This window comes from Ambystoma mexicanum, chromosome 3q (assembly GCF_040938575.1).
Source record: "Ambystoma mexicanum isolate Mex_15411 chromosome 3q, UKY_AmexF1_1, whole genome shotgun sequence".
NCBI lineage: Eukaryota > Metazoa > Chordata > Amphibia > Caudata > Ambystomatidae > Ambystoma > Ambystoma mexicanum.
Window position 1 is genome coordinate 800,743,021 of NC_090926.1, and position 16,792 is coordinate 800,759,812.

The 16,792-nt window shown below is 43.6% G+C and overlaps 1 protein-coding gene across 4 annotated transcripts in view; it reads left to right on the forward strand.

Moving 5' to 3' along the window:
* The window catches only part of EPN3 (epsin 3), a 472,738-nt gene that overhangs the window by 201,900 nt on the left and 254,046 nt on the right, over window positions 1-16,792 (forward strand). For all 4 annotated transcript variants that reach the window (XM_069654889.1, XM_069654890.1, XM_069654892.1 and 1 more), the window contains one exon: window positions 14,411-14,532. In XM_069654889.1, coding sequence (XP_069510990.1) covers window positions 14,411-14,532 — 122 coding nt within the window. The remainder of the gene's footprint in view (window positions 1-14,410; window positions 14,533-16,792) is intronic.

Below are 16,792 nucleotides of genomic sequence, written 5' to 3' on the forward strand. Positions count from 1 at the left end.
GCTGACAACTTCCGATAACCAGAGAAAGGAAACGGTCTCGGAAACGAAAGAAACTATTGCCAGTCCAGTGCCACAACATCAGCCTGAGCGAGAAGTGAAAGTTGAAACAAAGCGCAAACGAGAAGTGAAATTCGAAGCAGAGTCTGAGGAGGCTGCCAGTAAGGGGGAAGGGCAGAAAATGCCTCAACGTTGCTTAGCGGAAACAACATCACTGCCGCGCGACACAAACACTGCATTGCAAACACGAGCAGAAAAAACGCGTGTACCCCTTTGCGCCCACCAGTTCTCGTGAATGCTCCAAAGCCAGAGAAAGAAACTACAACATTGCCACGACGCCCAACGCTGCCCATCATTGTGCCACAGGCTGACTATGACCCTGATAATGGAAATGCAACGGCACTATTCACAGATCATACAATAGCAGGAGTGAATTGATATAATCTGCGGCCTCGACGGGCAAAGTGATCCACAGATCTTTGGTGCTTTTCTTTTTGGCTCTACTCACGGACGGAATAGGACGTAGAGGAGAGAAGTGTGAGAATTGTGCAAGTCGGACAATTCAAGACTCATGGCTCCTCAGTGCGCTTATAAAAGTACGTGTCCTAAGCCAGAGTGGGACAAGCTGGATGCACATGGTACTCTACCAATAAAGAACTGTTCAGAAATCGTCTGAGCATTGGGAGAAAGAACAACTAATCTTGCTCGGGAGTGGATAAATGATCCAGGCTGTGAAAAGGCTGGCAGAATTGAACTGTGACATTTTTTGTTGAACTTTTCTGGCATCAAGAACCGGAGACATTCACGACGAACTTCGCCAGCAAGAAGAAGGACGATGATGAACAAGTCAAGACTGGTTTCAGCCTCCTCCTGCACCCCTGCTAAAAAAATAATAGATTTAGAGACTGTAAATCTAGGGAAAAAGCATGGTAAAAGGAATAAGGTACTGATTTGGACATTGGTCCTATGTTTCTTAAGTATGATAGTACCAACAATAACAGCTATTACAGAATGGTTCCTGGAGTACGTACACCCATTAGAAACACTTTTGCCAAAAGCAACTACTGAAAGCCCGGTTCATGTAATCACTGGTACTTTGCCCCCAATGGAAGAAAGACATAGAGAATGTTACGGCAACAATACATTGTTGCTCATCATGAACATGACCCATGCGGTGTTAAAGAAAAAAGATTGCTGGGTTTGCGCCCATTTACCACAGCACAGTGGGAAAGGGATAGGCTGGTATGCACAACCATTGCCATTGATTTATTCCTGTGAAGTAACGTTAAGTGCAATGTTCTTTGGGAAATGGAACAAGAGTAATATGGGTCAGCTAGATGAGGCCAATATGAATGAATTTGAGGAAGTAATCATGAGACCTGTGGGTTGTTCCATATTCCAAAAGGCTCACGTGTTTGCACTAGAACCCATGAGAAAGAATACATGAAAAATAACAAGACTAGATCGATTACATAGGCAGAATAGACCAACCCCGCCAGCAGAAAGAACATCAGTAATGACATTTCGGATGAGGGAGGAATGGAACAAAGATGCTGTGCCCCCTGCCTATATAGTGGATCAAAGCCCCAAAACTGCTCCCCTATGACTACAGAAAAAGGGTTCCTATAAAGTAGGAACGTTTAGCAACTGCCTGAACACAGTGGTTTTAAAACATGAAATAGAACCCGTGTACGTGGGAGACCCTGTTTATTTTATATGTGGAGAAAAAGCATATCCATGGTTACCTAGGAACTGGGGAGGTACATGCTACCTATGTCTACTGTTTCCAGGAGTGTTCCTCTTGGAAACAGCAGAAGTAGCTAGACTAACAAAAGGTAGAACTCAAAGGAGTAGTGAGGATGGAATGATAGCAATGGGTATAGCCAAATCATTTATACCGTTCTTGTCCCAAATAGAAAATTCTTACAATATAAGAAAACTGTCTGGGATATTACAAAAAACAATAGATTCCACAACGGATATTTAATTGAATATGATGTTAGAAGAAAAAGGAATAAGACTGATGGCACTTCAAAACAGGATGGCTCTCGATATAATATTAGTTGATCGTGGGGGAGTTTGCAAGCTCGTAAAAACTGCATGCTGTGTGTATATAGATGACTACTCCCCTACGATATTTAAAGCGATCCGGAAATTACATGTCATAAGTTCCACACTCTCTACTGAAGCAGAGGGTTGGGGGGATGGAATCCTGGTTATGGGGATTATTGCGGTCTTGGGGATGGAAGTTAATTTCGATACTAATGATGGTACTCGGGATATTCATAACATGCTGCTGTTGCATACAATGCTTACCAATAATATGCACTGAAATAACTGATGGATGTACTAAGGGATGTATGCACATGGTGTTGAGAGGAAAACAAACGCATGGCCGGAATAACAGACACTGAGGAAACAAAAATAGTAAAACAATTCATGGCGACAGACATTAATGATGGAGATGATTCAGATGTAGATACCCCAGACTCCTCCTCAGAAGAGGAGGATAGAATGAATAAATAAGACGTTTGGCACACGGCCAAAAGGAGGGTTTGTCAATCTGGAAAAATGAATACCCTTCATTTGAATGATAGACGTAACTTGATGGCCGTGGGCCAACCGTCTTATGCACCAAATTATAGAAATATAAACTGCTATGCTTGACCGACGAGCGGCCATTTTAAATGTAGCAAGAATCGCCATTTTGCTTGTTAACCATTGCTCATTGCTTTCTGTCTAAAAACTGCTTTGCAGCTTGCAATTCTTGCAAATTCTGCTTACTCTGCTCAACTGTTAACATTGTTGTCTGAATATGAAAGGACAAGGTCGCGGGACTGTAGAGTTTGCTGAAACTCCTCATGAGTAGCCCAGAGAGGAATGGCCACGCTCCCTCTCTGTAGCCTTGGGAGGAAGCTGCAGGGCATTTAATCACTTCACAGCTGCCAACCAGTCTCGTACGATGGTAGAATATGTTAGAATAATACAGTTAAAGGCTTGAATTATGCTTCTCTGACGGCCCCCCTTCGCATAACCCTTTAGAACGTGTCGGCTCCCAGGACACGAATAGTACCTCATAGATAGCAAAGCTCGGAATGTGGCTCTTCCCCCGTGTACAGATTGCTTCCAAGAACAGAACCACTGTGTTCTAAAAGATGCCTCTGCACTTTCTAAATTGCACATTGTTACTAGAATAGACATCGAAAGCATTATAATCGTCCTACTCGTCGGATATGTCCATAGTCATCCCGAGTTCAAAGGAACTTAATACAGAGGGGTGTTGAACATGACTTTGCCGCTGATTGTATGATATGCATTTTGTATATATGTAACTGATGTACGTAATTCGCTCTTTTGCGTCCCTCGACTCGAGGTCTAGGAAACTCACGTCGCGGGGCGTGAGATCAGAATTGGCCAATTGATACTATCTTTTGCTTGCAATAAACCCTAGCATTGGGAATTTGAAACCTCGTGTCTGGCGCATCTTTTCATGTATGGTCATTGCCTTGTTTCCATAGCACGAGGGACCCCTAGGGGCCCCTTTCAGGTTAGTGGTTGGCTCGCTTACGAATAGGAGCATATCATCCGCGTATAGCGAGATTTGGTGGAGCACCCCATCTATGTCCAGTCCGGTGTCTCTATATTCTGCTCTAAGGAATACCGCAAATGGCTCTAGAGCCAGGATATATAACATTGCTTCATTCGGCCATTGCCAGCCTAATTAAAATATCAAAGGCTCCATGGATCCGCCCTGTTCTATTGTATAAGTTCTGCTGGTGGCAGCGCATACTGATGCAAGTTAATTGAAACAGGCCTGCGATAGACCTGATCGCAGAACTGAGAAAAGGGAACAGGAAATGCCAACACCTCTTTCATATGCAATGTGTGAACTTGAAGCTAGCTCCTACATCTCTGTATGTAGGGCAGCGAGTGGCATGTCTGGGACAACTGTTTTCAGTAGGCAACTCCTGCAGGGAGACCCTCTTTCAGTGGGAAGAAGTATATGAATTGATGAAGACAGAAAGTCTATTCTCGCCACAAACTTCAAGGGAGGCCTGTGCTTTGATCTAGAGCCACAGAGAGCTCAATTAACCAGACACGCGCTTTGATCCACAATAGACAGGATGATGGGTGGGTCTTAGTAGTACATGCTGTTACCTCCTACTTTTCCTGTTGCAAGGCACTCTGGTTATGACCTCACACATAACAGAGGATTGTTGCTTGGGACCCAGGATTTTCATTAAGGTAGGTTTAGCCTGCACCAATCACTGGGGCCCATTTGGCTTTAAAAGAGGGCTGAGCCCCGGACTTAGCAGATTCGCTGACGACTGCAAAAGGAGTACGAAGTATGATATTCTGAAGGTATAGTCTGCCTTACAGCTTCCGCCATTGAAGGGAGGCCTGGATTTTCAAGACAGAAGCAAGCTCCCTTCCCAAAACATCTCCCAGGGAACAGAGTTAGATACCGGACTCGGAGGACCCGTCCATCAGCTCCAGAACCAGTACCCAGCCAGCACACATTGTGCCCTGCTAGCTTCTGCCAGCATCCCTGTGTTAGGAGCTAGGAGAAGTGCCACAACAAGCGTCAACCAGCGTCCATCTTTTAAGGACATTTTCGAGACAGTCAAGCCCTCGAAACCGTGACCGGCTGCACCACTGACTGTTTTCACGCTGCAGTCACTAAAGCCTTCTGAGGTGCCTTGACCAGCGTTCCAGATCCGGCAACCAGCACAGAGATGACAAATCTTGACCCAGAGTCGCCGTGTAGGCCAGCCTACAGCCGTCCGTCCAGCCTTGCTTGCCGAACTGCCTGCCGCCTTGAACTCTGTTGCAGGAGCTGCAAAGCGTCCTGGAACCAACTTGACGCTGTTGGGCATCAAGATCATCTCAAGCGCCAGGTATATTATGGTTCTGTCTCCCTGGTCGTTCTCCGAAGTCCCCTAGTGACATTTATGACCCCTTGCTCCCTTGGTGCTGAAAACAAATAACCTTCAACAGTTAAAACACTTTACCGACTACCCTCCTGTCAGTATCCAGAGTGCATCCCTTTCCTTCGTGAAACTGTCTGTCCTCTGTGTTCCTTTACAGGGTGGGCTGTATTTTGTAATGTGCTAGAACTGTCTGTTGTAATAATAATAAAGTAGATATTTTTATACAACCTTGACTGGACAGTCCCTTTTATCATTGAGTAATAATTGTATTTTCACGGTTTTGCAGCTAACCAACGATTTACGAACTTGCGGAGATAAGCCTTCCGTTCCATCCAAGTCACCTAAATTGTACAAGGAGGTTTATAATTTACTTGTGTTTCCAAACTGTTCGGATCCCTTCTGGTGTATTAGAGGTGTGGGGCTGATTGATGTTTTAGAAACCGATCTTCATCCCTGGAGCACTAGTGCCCCGGAAGTTGATTTGTCACACATGGCTACCAACAATCAACTGTTGCTTTATGCAGCCAAACCAACATGAAAGCAGGCTTGGAGACATTCGTCATGGAATGCTGTCCTACATGCTGCTTCTTTAGTTTAACAGCAGGTCAATAGATACATAAAGCTGCTGAGTGGCTATGGTTTAGTTACACACACCACGCAGTGCTTAGAAGCAGGTTAGACGGCACCCAGTAGGCTTTGGGGCCTAGAGGAAGCCTGCTACATGAAGCAACCCATGGAGGTGGCATAGGATAGATTTAACAATTCATCTGGGGCAAAGCATTGGCCAACACCGGGATAAGTCCTAGCTGTCTGCATCTGCGCCTTTGTGTGCTGCGTGTTGTGGGAGGACCTGTGTACTAGAGCTCCAGACAAGTTTAGATCTCTTTGTCTGGCTTGCTCCTAAAACTTACCTGCTGGCTATGTCTGCACCCCTCTCAGGGCATTGAGACCAGTGCTGCAGGACCCTACTGTCTAACTTGCAAAATATTCCCCCCTACATCCGGACTGGCCATGCCCCCCATCCTCCCGGTGGCTATTTAACATCTATTCCGGGGTGAGGCTCGAGCGAAGTCCTTGCTTTCGGCAGCTCTTCTAACTCTGCTTTTACTGTTCTATCCTCTTTCCATGATTTCAACTACACCCGACTCCTGTCACTGCCACCACGCCGAAAGGATCCTCGGGGTCCTTTCTTTGCCTTCTGCCCTTCCTTGCACCAGAGCCAGCATAATTACTGGGCTCATTATTACCTGCTAAAATGCAGGTGCAATATTGCTCAAACCTTTCTCTGCTGTTCCCCATTTTCGGCCTTTCCTTTTTCTGTTCCCTGCCCTTTTTTCAGCAGTTATGCCATACCCTATAGAGACCCATCATACTTTACGCCAGCCTTCTTTTCCTGTTAGTACTCGTAACTCTGCTAAATTATTCTATCCTTCTTTATCTGATCTATCATGCTCTCTGATCGTTGTTCTCTGGAATGTGCGGTCAGCATGTAACAATGATCATTCCATTCTCGACATATTTCTATGCTTTCATTTTCAGTTCTTATATATGACTGAAACTTGGTTTAGCCCTTCAAGTTTTGTTTCCCTTGCTGCCCTTTCTTCTCCCTATACTATCTAATATTCCCCACCCCACTGGTCGTGGAGGTGGGGTAGGTATCCTCTATCATTTCTGTCAACGCATCTCTCCTTCCCCTTCTAACCTTTTTTCATTTATTTCCTTTCAATATCATTACTCGTCCTTTCTTAAACCTCACTCTGTGGCTTTTTTGGTAATCTAATGGCCTCCTGGTCCTGTGAAGTGCTTCTGTGAGGACCTTGTCAAGCTTTATTATCAATCTTTCCTGTCTTTTCCTCCGACACTCCGAGGTGATTTTAACCTTCATCCTACATCATCCATTCTTCTATTACTCTTTATTCGATTCTTGGCTCGTATCATCTTTTCACATTCCTACTCCTCCCTCTCATTTCTCTGTCTCTCTCCTTGCCTTAATCTTCTCTTCCATGTATGTTCTCTGTCTCCGCTCTTTCCATTTAATCTTCTGATCATTTCTTGTTTTCTTTTACACTTTCCGTTCCACCTACTTCTATTCCTGTCGCTTCTTCAACTAGTTATTTTCGTTCTTCATTGCATGACACTTCTGCATTCATCTCTTACCCCACTTAGCCAATTCTCTTCCTCCTTTATGGACTGTGCCGCTTCCTTGCTATCTTTGGGATTGCAGGATACACTTGACTTCTAGCCTGCACGTTTCTTTTCCCCTTCACTTAAACCTACTCACCCTTGGTTGACCCCCTATCTAAGCTCTTGTCCTCATCGTCTTTTAAGTCTGGCTGAGCGACAGTGGAGGAAATCACAATATCCTTTGGATCTTGCTTCTCTTTCCTCTTACTTTTTATGACCTGTCTATTGCTAGCTAAGAAATTGTACTTTAGTGAGCTGCTTGACTCCTCCTCTTCTAATCCTTATCGCCCCTTTCCGGTTACCTAATTGTATATTATCTCCTCCATCTGCAGAGCCCTTCCTTTTCTTCTTTTCTATCCGCCTCTGGTTTCACTAACTTTCGCTTCTATGCTCACACTTCATTCTTCCATCGCCATTTGTTCTTGTTTCCCAAGTCCTGAATCCTCGCCATCTTCAGCTGCTATGTCTACTTTCCATCCTCTATCCGATGTTGAAATTACTTCCATTTTCTCTGACCCCATTCTACTGCTGCTCCTCCTGTCCGGGTACCCTCCTTCTTGATTCCCAAAGTCTATTTATCTGTTTGTAACTACAACCTTTCCTTCAATCTTTAAACATGCCTCCATCCTCACAGTTTGAAAGGAATCCTCTTTTCACTCCTCCTTGCCATCTAACTACTGCCCTATGTCCCTTGCTTTTCTTCTTAAAGTCCTAAAACACATTATTTATAACAAGCTCTATGTTCATGTCAGCCCTCTGCTATTCTTTCCGTCTATAAGTCTGGTGCCCGTCCCTTTCACTCAGTCGATACGGCCCTTCTCTCTGTAATTCTTTAATATGCACTCGCTGTGCTAATCAATATTCTCTTCTGATTCTAAATGACTTGTCAGCAGCTTTTGATACAATTGACTACTTTATCCTTCTCGCTCTTTCTCATCTAGGCTTTCAGTGTGCTATAGCTTGATAATTATACTTTATCTGTCTCTTGGGCAGGACAATCCTCTCATGTTCTCCATCTCCATTTTGGTGTTCCACAGGGTTCAGTTCTTCTCCTCATTATATTATATTATATTATATCATATTATATTATATTCAGTCTCTCATCACTTTTATGTGGGCAACTCTCAAGTCTTTCTCTTCTTCTTCTGAAACTATCCACTCTAGCAGCGTGTCTCTTGTGCATTCAATATTGGATGTCTGATCACCATGTACTCCTTAATTCATACAAAGCTGAAATTCTTCGCTTCACTAGTACCACTATCCCTCCGCCGTTACCTCCCTCTTCTGTTTCTTTCCCCATTCTTTTCATCCAGTTGGACTCTACTTTATTTTTCCCCCTCATATCTCCTTTGTTGTCCGCTCTTGTCACTTTCATCTTTATATTGTCATACAAGTTTGTCCTTTTCTTTCCTTCCGCGGCACCAATATTCTAGTTTCCTCTTCTTTCCTCTTGACATTTCTATTGTTCTACTCTCCTGCTTGGTCTTCCTGCATATCAGTTAGCTCCCCTCAGTTTTATTTTCAACTCTTCTATTTGCCTTCTTTTTCGTCTCTCTCCTTGTGACTCTATATTTCTTGCTCTGCAATCTCTTTAATGTATCCCCTCTGGTTACCGTTTCACTTTCTCTGTATTGTCTTTAAAAGTCTTCATGGCATAGCCCATTCTTATCTCTCTTCACCGATTTCTTTCTATTCACCATTGCCATTCCTTTGCTCACAGTCTCAGTTATTCGTATTAGTCCCCCAACTTCCTTATGCCCAGTGTAGTTTCCGATCCTTTTCACTTCTGGCACCTATATTCTGGAACAAGCTCCCTCTTGATCTTCCATCTTTGTCTTCCTTTTCTCTCTTTCACACCCATCGTATGTTTTATGCAACTTTATTGTGTATATTTTTTGTGCCGCCTTTAGTTTGTCAAGTGCTTTGCCGTATAGCGCCATACAAAGTCAATCAATACAATTCCCCAGAGCTTCTGCCCTTCCTAATGCTGTATGTACGGGGGACCCTAGTAGAAACTGTAGAACTTTGATCCTGAGACGAAATAGGGATTTTCACATTCAGGCTGATGGTTCAGGGATCACAATATCCATATTTCATCAGGCGCCAACTTCAGGCCTTGGAACGAGTGTCTCGCAAGCCTGTACCTGTTCAAGTGATACAACTGAGTCAGCACTCAATAATGAATCTGCTCAAACAGTGCCTACAGGGCCTGGAGTTTTGGTGGGCTGGACCTGCAAACTGCATACGCAGGTAACATAGTACAGATGGCAGCATGACAGTTGCTGCTGACCCCAAAATGGCAGAGGGGCACTTTAGCTTTCAGCCCACAATCCTCTCTGATACTGAGTGGGGCAACAATGAGAAGTCACAACACCAAAGGAGATGCGATAAGTCAGAATCAGGGTAATGACAAGGTGACATTTTGAATGTTTGGTCTGTTTATTCAAGATAAACCTTTTCGTCCCCGATTGTCTAATTCTAAAGAAAAGAAAAAACTCAAAGAGAATGTGTTAGGCTGTCCAGCAAAACAATGTTTGTCCATCGTCCAGAACGCCTGTGTGGCCTGATTTCTGTCCCTACCACTTAATACAAAAAAGAAATTAACAAAATCACGCACAGTTTGGATTCTTGTCCAAGGCTTGACTGTTGGTTGACTTTTGACCCACTGTTTGGTTGCTTTCTTGTACATGGTGCCCTGAGCCTCGTGGTTCTGCCTGCAAGAAGAATGTCTCTTTCAACGCCCGCCCCCTTATCTTGGGTTAAAATTTCCCTTTAACTCCTTGTCCTTTCTTTCCTTTGGTAGCAGTCCTGTGTGCTTGATACCCTTTTGATTTGTAAGTCTTGTACACAGCCGTTCCCGTTCATGTCTTTTCCACTCTCTGTTTGCCCCTCCCAGGGGTCTCAGGATCGCCTTTGCCCTTTGGAATGTTCCTTCTTCTGCCTCACCTCATGGTTGGCTCCCTTTTGCTTCTTTTTAGAGACGTTTACTGCTTACCCATCTTGAGGTGGCTTTGCTCTCACCCATCCTCGGGCAGTTATGCTTTCTGCCCACTCTGGGATTGTTTCTTTCTCACTGTACCCTGGGGTTGTTAGGCTTTCACCCCATTTAGGGCTTGTTCCCCTCTCTCCCAGCCTTGGGGGTCATAAGGCCATCACGCCTTTGGTTTTCCCTGGATCCATCATAAGGGAAATAAGACGAGAAGGAAAATCTGGTGGGGAGTAGGAACCAGGGATCCTGCACCATTCCTATTCCCGGAGATTAACACCAAACAATCCTAGATACTTTTGTGGCAATTACGGTTAGTTAACCAGAGAGGTACAAGGAGTGTGGAACTGTGGAAGGAAATCTGCAGAGGTGGTGAAGAAAGAGAGGGTAGAGCACGAGAGAGTGGTTTACTGAACAGTGTAGCTTAGACAATGTCCAGAGTCCAACATGAAGAAAGGCACGTATCCAAGAGCCTGCTAGTGACTCAAGTACAGATCCATGCAAGGGACAGTGATCCCCAAAGAGAGAAACGGATGCCTGGCAATGCACAAGAGAATCCGGAGGGCAGAAGCCAGACCTGACGGGCAGTCCTACATGCCTCCCTGTGGTAGAAATAAAGGTGTTAAAATGGACTCCATTTCTGCAGTGTGTTGTCTTGTTCCCACACTGTAACATTAGCCAACATAGAATTGTTAGTCTCTGGTTGGAAAATGCCCACCTAACTATGGCACACTGGGAGGTGCCCCGAGTAAAACCCTATTGTTATCCTGAGTTGTGGCCCACAGCTCATGATACATTTGAATTGTTTCATCTCAAATATGATGGACAACTATCTGTGAGTTTGGATTATCTTCTACAGTAATACCTCTGCAGCCCAGAATAAGATACACATTTGAAGCAGCCAAAAGAAAGAAATGCAGAGGCGTTGTGTTCTTCCCCAGGAACACCCTCCCTAACTGCAGACTTATTTTGTATCCAAGATATAATGAGATGCCAGAAATGAACTCTCAGCAGGGTTTGCCGATGCAAAATCTGTTGTACAAGTAGCAGGTATGCGAGCAATGGAAATGTTAGAGATTAGCTAGATAATGAAGCTGGATAGCACACTAATCACACCACTCCATTTCACAAATACCAGCTGTGCCGCCATCGATTTGCACCGTCTTTGGTGAAGACTCTGTGCCAGACAGAGAGAATCTGCTGCCTATTAGGTCTAGTGCAAGGGCTAGCAAAACCGCCTCCTGCCAGATTTACCAGAAGTTGTCTTGCTGGTCATAACGCCAGGGCCAAGAATCCCTAAAGCACTGAAACACGGCATGGAATGTGGGATCCCGTCTGTTAGCCTGTGAAGATAGTCATATTTAAAACTCACTTATACCACATTGTGAATGAAAGACGCTTCCCAAAACTGTCTGTTCACCTCTGCTGTCACTTTGATTTTTGAACGACTGGCCACGTCACTATTTTGGCACAGTGATTAATCATATTCAAATCAAATTAGATTGCTCTGCCATTGGCAGTTTTGGATAACCTGGAGAGTATGCGCAATGATCCCAGTCACGATTCTTCAGGTTACATAAACACATGAACCTGTAGTGTTGCTGTATTTTCATAAGCAGCAGCTCTGCTCCCATCCCTCAGATGGCTTTGCCATCTGCTCTGCTTGGGCAGCCTTCGACTCCAGTTTTGCTGTTTGTAAGGGTGTAGGACTTCACTCCCCTTCCTCCCATGCTTATGTGTAGCCAGTTTCACTAGAGTTGCTAGCGCAGATTCCGAAATTCCTGGAACTTTACCTTAAAGCTGGAACCCCAGGCAGGGTTTACAACTAGAGAATCGACTTTTGCTTTTGGGAATCTGGCAATGGGATTAGAGGCCCAAGTACTGTTAGATATTGATTTCTTCCTCATCCTTCTGACCAAAAAGCTTGTCATAGTGGCTTTTCGGCCTGTGTCCCATCTGCCTGCCGAATGTTACTTTCATCTATTTGTAACCTTCAGAAACTTCCTACATTTATGGTTAGAAGGGTCCAGTACCAATGCAAGGATCCTCCTTCCTTACCTGAGCTATGATGAGTGTCTTAAGAAAATGACTTAAAGGGGTGCGGTTCTTCATGAATAAACACAGGTTGCACATATTCTTGATTACTAGCTGGTCAGAGCTCCTCCAATGCAGGCCTCTTTAAAGTCTGTTTTCTAAAGGGTCTGAGCTTTAATCCACCTTGATTCCATCTTGGTATCTCTTCCCCCCCCCCAGTAGGCCTTTGCTTCATTGCCCTGTATGGGGGTGGGTAGAGTGATTAACCTGATTAAATAACGGATTCTGATTCCTTGCTACTTATACCCAGAGCATTATTCCTAGATAAGGAATGGTATTTGTTGAATGAAAATAAGTTTTATTTCCAGGACCCCATACATCATTTTCAAATCTTTCTTGTGGTTTCTGATACGTAGCCATAGTGGGCCCTGAGAGCATATGATGCATAGTCTGAAGAGGACACTTTGTTTAACTTTCAAATCGTAGCGCTTTCTTTACCAACAAGATGGCTATGCTGAATATCAACAAGCCTAGCGGCTCTCCCACCCCTCCGCAATGGATCTGCAGGATTAACTGCTGAGGAAGTTCGTATCAATGTCGCAGAGTCATCTAACAGGGGTCTTGAACATCCAAGTGGAGTTTGTGATACCATTCACAAATAAATATTGCACCAAGAGCTAGCCTCCATGATATTCCAGCAGTGGTGGGTCCCGGAAATTCTTAAAAGTCCACAGCAAATGTCCCAATGTCACCTGTTTAATGGGTTGGCACCTGCCTATAAGCTTTCACTCTCCTACTTGGTAGGGACAGATTACTTTATGCATTCTATCCCTGGGGCTAAACTATGACATTCTCGCTGCATATTGATCCTGCACACTATGCCAATGAATGGTCATAAGCAAGAAGAGCCTGAGAACATAGGGTGAAATGTGTGCAGTGAGATAGTCTTGCCACACAAACTTGCTTGTATGAGTAGGTCATAATCCTTAAATTAAAAGATTTTAGCAGAAAATGAGAACCTCTCAGAAGTGCTATGATTTTGGTGGTGGCCTTGTAACCCAGTCACCCATACTTGCTAACATCCTGTATTTGGCCCTGTCTTCTCCTTCGTTCCTTTCCAGAGGATATTTTGTTGAAGCAGTGGGGTCTGGCTATGCAGTAACTTGTTAGTAGTAATCATAGGCGCTCTAAAAAAGCACTGGAGAGCATTCAGGCAAGTGGAATTCATTGTATAGGAAGATGGACACCTTCAGATTTAACCTATTACAAATAATGCTGTATAACAATGACTTGATTAGATACGTTGAAACGGATAAGACTCTAACTATATGTGATGCTTTCATATGATTTAATTGTTACTATGATGCCTGCACAAGTGATAGTATATGTTTTGATACAATTAAAGAAAGATTATTTTAGGCAGCATGAGAAGAGAACAATTCAAACATTATTTCAAGGTTGTAGCCCCCTGTCAGTGAAGTAATGGTGAAGAATATTGCCAGATAGTCTGCTCGCAATAATACTGCTGCCTTCTGTGAGATTTAAGAAGCTGTAGGATCTACCAATGAGTCTATATTAAGAGGGACTTGGAATAATTCATGGTTACTCGCCATAGTGACTCTTGTACTCCTAATTCCATTTTCGCCAGATGACTCACCCGCAAACCCTGATATGTTTAGTTGTGTTTAAGTTGTGGAAAATCGTACCACTATAAAAGCCAATGGTTTGTATAGAGTAAGCGGTGTGCCTGCTTCAAAGTTGAGCATTTTTCTGTTTGTGAATGTATGCTCCAGTGCTCTTGTCCTTATTATACTACACAACCATAGACGAGGGGACCAAATATTCTACAAGTCAGCAATGTGAATGTTTTCTTCATCACACACCGGAATTCAGAGACTGCATTATTTCTGAGAAAATGATGGCCTGACATAACCTGGTCTGTGCATGCCTATTCCCACCAACCATGCCCATTACGAAGCTTTGGAGACCTATTGTTGCCTGTCCATGTTTCCCAGTGTTTATTCCCCCTCATCCCACGTTGGGTCTTCATGCCCTGAATTGTGATGATGATCCATTTAAGGTATGTTTATTACTGCCTTCATATCCTTGAGTTAAGATGAAACCTGAGGCCTTGTAATGGTTATCATGTGGTGCTAGTCCTCTGCCTTCCACCCCGTCCCAACATCTACAGTTGTATGTAATGTGCTTAATATTGAGGTGATGGCAATTAGTTTGTATCATTATTTTACTTTAACTTGCCTTGCTCTTTGTCTTCTAGCCTGCTCCTCTTCATCCCCTCAGCTTGCGGCAGAGATTGAGCAGGCACGTCCTCAAACTAGTGGAGAGGAGGAGTTGCAGTTGCAGCTTGCTCTTGCCATGAGCCGTGAGGAAGCTGACAAGGTAAACAAACATCCTGAGAATGTTATGGAGAGGTTGAAGGGGGAATGCCTCAGGGCTGACTAGACCATCTTTCTGTTCTGGAGGAATTGGAGTGGCGGTTTGTGTGGTAAAAATGATCAATGGTGTGCTGTCTAGAGATCCTTTGGGGGACTTGGAGGTGGGAAAGAGTTGCATTAGGTTAATTAAGAGAACACTGCTCTTTCCGGGAGACTGTTTGGGGTGGCTAAAGGTAGCACGAGTCACGAGGTGGTTCAGCAGATCAACATGCTAGCATGAAAGCGGTTGGATAGGGAAGAGCTGTGAAGGGGGGCTTGCTAGACCAATACTGTTCTTGAAAGATCAGTGGTGAACTTCAGTGCATTTCTTTCGGTTAAGATGTTGACTAGAGACCAGGCCAACAACTACCCATGCTGTAAAAGAAAAACATCTGGATTGGTTGGAAACGGAGAGCCGAGAGGAGAATGACAATGTATCGATGCTAGTTCTAAGGGACCCTGAGAAGGAATTGGATTGAGGAATGTGTAATGAGGAAAGTGATAAAAGAATTGTGACAGGGAGTCATACAGAGAACGGGAATAGAGGCGGTAGAAATGTTGAAAATGTGTGTTTTTGGGATGAGGGTCAGTTTTGAAGCAGACAGTTACCAAAGCCATATCCTGGGGTTTGGAAGTGGCAGAGTACTGTGGAGAGACTTACCGAGGTTGTCATTCTGTTGTTAAGTGCTGGAAAGGAGTGGAGGAAGAGTGGTATTAAGTGGGATTAGGATTTTCAAGTAGAGAGATATAGTATGCATGCTGTCCAGTACAAGGGTTTGGAGAGGGAGGGTTGTAATCAAGGGATGTTAACAATGGGCTCTTTTAAAACTGGGTAAAAGATTTGTGTATTTTTTTATGCTAATGGCTAACTCATTTTTTATAGTCCTGCTCATAATCTTATTTCCTATGAATCAGCAAAGATTTTTTTTTAAATGCTACCTCTAGTTCCCTTTTCTCCAATCTCCTGGGACATGCTGGGCATTTTCCTCCCTTTTTTGTTTTGGTGCATATGGTGGCGCAAAGCATTGCTAACATAAGAAAGAAACATCAGTGTTCAGACGCAGCATCTCGTTGACAGGGTAACTAAGGCATGAATTTGCCGAATAGTAAAATGTTACTTTTTGTATCTCTGGGCCTTTTAAACAAATATTTTGTAAAACACCCATGCTCCTTCCACTCAACAGTTGTGTTTGAAAGCACATGCTTTCATCCTATACTTGCATAGTGATTATAAAATTACCCTCATTTGCATGGCAAGATATTGTGGTCATTCTTGCCTGGGAGGGATTGGCACCATAATAGGTTGGCATTGCATACCTTGACATGTTGGTAAGCATCCTGAACGTCACAGATAGTCACAGAGTAGAATAGAGCACAAAAAACGACATGCGTGAAAATGCGCCATTAAGGTGCACACAGAATGCTGGGTCTGTGACTGGGGCAAGTGGTAATAGTACATGCAATCATAAATAACACCAAATCAGGCTTTCTGTGATCTGAAATATTTTAGTTTTATATAAACATATTTGTAACAGAAAGTAGTGTCTGGTTTTCTTCAAGACGGCAAAGAACTTCAAATTACAATCTGAAACAAACTACCTAGAATATTTAAAGAACAGAAGCCCATTAGACATAGGTTTAGAATCTTTGGGAAGTTGGCTTCAGTATTAAAAGTAATGTCTGCCAGCAATAATGGCTTTGTTTGCACAGCAGAAAACACGCACATATAACATTTCCTAAAGACTACTGCACTAGACCTCTTAGAAATGTACCCTATTGCCATTCAATTGCTAGTTCCCCTTCAAAAGAACATTATAATAATTTGACTATTGAAGTTACACCTGCAGTAATTGGTAAGAACTACTTTCTTAATTTAGACAAAGTAAATTTTAACATCTTTTTCTCGAATCAAATCCATGTCTTGGGATTCAAGATACAACCTCTTAGTTGAACCTCGTTAACTCTGCACTAGGCAAACTATTTAAATGAAGAGTGAGACAGAGATGGGGGAATGGAAACTCAGCCAAACGAGGCTTGTTCTGCTCTGCAACTATTCTGGAAACCAGGAGACCTGTAGTGATCTGTGTCAAACTGACAAGCGTGTTTTCTTTCCCTAGGCACCCCCCAATGAGGGTTGTACGCAACATTGATCTATGGAATTTAACATCCGGAGCATATCAAAACTGTTTATTTAAATAGTGCTTCGGAAGAGGAAACTGTTTGTT